The 3,326-nt window shown below is 55.4% G+C and overlaps 1 protein-coding gene across 1 annotated transcript in view; it reads right to left on the reverse strand.

Moving 5' to 3' along the window:
* The window catches only part of AGT (angiotensinogen), an 8,277-nt gene extending 5,668 nt beyond the window's left edge, over nucleotides 1-2,609 (reverse strand). The window contains exon 1 of the mRNA XM_007450601.1: nucleotides 1,781-2,609. Coding sequence (XP_007450663.1) covers nucleotides 1,781-2,609 — 829 coding nt within the window. The remainder of the gene's footprint in view (nucleotides 1-1,780) is intronic.
* Nucleotides 2,610-3,326: the final 717 nt, after the last annotated feature.

The raw sequence follows: 3,326 nt of genomic DNA on the forward strand, positions 1-3,326 counted from the left end.
AGGGAAAGAAGGACTAAAGTTTTTCCACCAACAAACTAAAAGGGAAAGAAGGATGCTGCCTCCAAAAAAGGTATGGGAGTCTGAAACGAAGGTGGCTGCCCGCTACTCTCTGCTCGACTGAAGAACACAGCACCCTGTTCTCATCCAGAGATTAAGGACGTCTCACCAGGTTAGGAAAACTGGTGTGGCCCTTTCTGGCGCCGGTGGCTCTCTGGCTCTGCCTTTTGGGGGGCAGGCCTTTCACATTGAGCTCTCCTCCCAGGCTCCTCTTAGGGACGGCGGGCTGAGCTCACAGGCCCCCTCCACCCTGCATCGGGTGCGGCCACCCCTGGCTGCATGGCCCCTGCCTGGACTCTGCTGCCGGGACCTGTCAGCGTGGGGACCTGGGCCCTCCTGGGGTTAGCACCTTCCCCCTGCTCCCAAAGGCAGGCTGGAGGCCTTTTCTTTGAAGATTTTCAGCCTTCCGGGATATTGTCAGAGCAAGGAAAGGACCGCGCTCTGTTCAGCCTTCGCCTGTCCCCACAGCCCTGCCCTCCGACCGCCTTGTTCCTTGTCTCTCGGCTCCGCTAGGTTGAACGTCCCGATAGCACCTCACTGCAGCCCTCCAAAGCCCGCCACTCCGTTCACAGAGCCAAGACCTCAGGGCCTGCTCCCAGGAGAGTTTGCCGGGCGATTGCATAACCTTCCAACCACTATCCCGGCCTCCAGTCCCCGCAGTGCAGGCCAGGGATGACCTCTGGCGCAGAAAGTCTGCCACTCAGCTCCCAGACACCCACAGCTCCAAACTCCCAGCATCACATCCACAGTCTCAAAATCTGGCCCTGACCCATCTTTGTGGCCTTGCCTAACACTGGTCCCATTCTCTCCTTCTGAGCTCGGGCCAAACAAAGCCGCTCCTGTTCTGGTTCCTTGCCCTGACCTTGGCAGCCTTGTGCCACTTCCCAGGCCTTCATTCTGTCCTCTCCCAGGTGATGCCCCTCACCGGGTGCACTGAGCCCCAGGCCACCTTCCCAGAGCGCCTTACCTGCAGCTCTGGGGCTGAGGCACTGACCCGCAGGATCCAGCTTTCTGGTAAACCACAGTCAGCAAGCTGGGGGCAGGGCCTGTGCAGCCTCCCTGCTTGTCCCCTCTGAGGCACCAGCTCAGAGTCTTACAAGTACTGCATCCTCAACGATTGTTTTTGAATGAATGAACAACCTGTGTCTTAGGGATTCTTTTTGGTAATAACCTCTCCCGATATGAAAGTGATGTAAGCAAGCTGGTTATTTTTGCATGGGACAGTGACCTTCTCAAGGACGAGAACGCTTCATCTTCTCAACAGTCAGGAACCCATCCCTTCTGAGCGTGGAGCTGGGCCACAGGGCCGAGAGACGTGAGTTTAGAACCCGGGACCCCCGCTTGTGGCTCTCCCATCGGGAGCGGTCCCTTTGTTTCTCTGAGTCTGTTTCCTCACTGGTAAACAAAGGCAAATCACGCCTCTCACCGCATCACGAGGGGATTCAGTGATGAAAGTAAAAGGATGCAGTGCAGTAGCTGCACATAGTAGGGCAGCAGCGGGGGAGGCGGATGCTCGGCCAATGCCCATCCAAGGAGCCCAGTGGGGCGGCCACTTCATCCTGCGTGAGGGTGGCCCCAAGTACTTCACATATGCCACCCTGCCCCTCTCCAGGCCCAGCCCTGCTCAGCTGAACTGAGACGTCGGACATTAAGTCCGTACAGACAAAGAACTGCCACCCTCCTGCACCGGCCGGGGGCAGAGCCCCCCGAGGGCTGGCCTTACCTTGGAAGTGGACGTAAGCATTGAAGAGCAGGGTGCTGTCTGGGCTGACCCCTGTCAGGGGCCTGCCCATCTCCCACCCCGTCACAGCCTGCATGAACCTGTTGATCTTCTCAGCAGCGAGATCTGGGTCCGTGGACAAGTCTAGCGAGCGGGAGAGGGTGACAGGGGAGATGGAAGACAGGCCCTGCACGAATGGCTGCTTCAGGCGCAGGCCAGGGGCCGTGAACAGCCCGACCACCGTGGATAGGAGCAGCCTGGCCCGGCTGCCGGCCCCGCCCTGGGCCACCAGGAGGCCCTGGATGGTCTGCAGGGCAGACAGGACCTTGTGACCATCCAGCCGGGAGGTGCAGCCCTGACCCTCCCCCGGGACGCCCAGGAACGCCTGTAGTCTGCTGGCCGTGGGGTCCAAGGCCCCCAGGTAGAAAGAGGTCAGGGTGCCAAAGAGAGCCACCGGGGAGAGCACAGCCCCTCTGGCCGCGCTCCGTGTCTCGCTCAGCATCTTGTACATGTGGAAGCCCATGAAGTTGAGCAACACCCCCACCTTCACGGCCCGCAGCCGCTCTTCGGCCTCCAGCTGCTGGGTGGCTCGAACCAGCTGCTCCCGCAGGGCCTGCTCATCCACCGCGGTCGACTTGGCCTGAATCGGGACAGGTGTGAAGGTGGGGTCTGGGGGCGACTCCGCCCTGGGTTTCTCCAGCTGGTCACAGCTGCTCTTGCTGTAAACAAGGAGGTGGAAGGGGTGTATATACACCCGGTCTGCAGTGGCCAGGCGAGCCCAGGCCAAGAGGCAAAGGACGGAGGCCCCCAGGCTCAGGCCAGCAGGAGCCATCTCTGACGGGGTGCTCACTTCTGCGGACCCTGAAATATTTTGTGAAGGGTGAAAGAGGATTATTGAATGCCCTCTAGCAATATTCCCTACAACCAGTCAGCACGGGAGAAATCCATCCACGTCTTAACAAACGTCAGAGAGGAAGTGATTCAAAGCTCTGCGGAAAATATCTATGTATATGATCCAGGTGCAAACTTCACTGTCATGGGCTGAGTTGTGCTTTCGTGGGGTTTTATTTTGGGGTTGGCTTTGGGTTTTGTTTAGTTTAAATTTTAGAGTGGTGAGGATGCCTGAATATGAAGACATTTGCAGATTTTAAAGAAAAAAATATGAAATGTCTCATTAAGTCAAGTAAAAAATGTAAACAAATGTTTTCACAAAATATCGCAAGCATTTTTCTTCAAGAATATGTGAGTGGTTTGTACTATTTTTACCTTGTGCTAATTAGTGATACGATGCTTTGGTCAATAATTACATGTTTAACAGAAGAGTAATATGGAAACATTTTAACTTATTGTTAAAGGAACACTTTGAGTAAAAAAGTATCATGATATTTATGCAAAAATTTAAAAATTCAAACGTTGAAGTCGATGGGAGAAATGTTACATATGAGGAAGTCATCCTGGCTTATCCAAGATGGAGCTGGGTGGCCACTGCAGATGTGGTTTCAGACATGTTCCTGCATCACTGAGAACTTGAGTTTTCTGAACTCTATCA

The sequence above is a fragment of the Lipotes vexillifer genome, unplaced genomic scaffold (genome assembly GCF_000442215.2).
Source record: "Lipotes vexillifer unplaced genomic scaffold, Lipotes_vexillifer_v1.1 scaffold805, whole genome shotgun sequence".
NCBI classification, from domain to species: domain Eukaryota; kingdom Metazoa; phylum Chordata; class Mammalia; order Artiodactyla; family Lipotidae; genus Lipotes; species Lipotes vexillifer.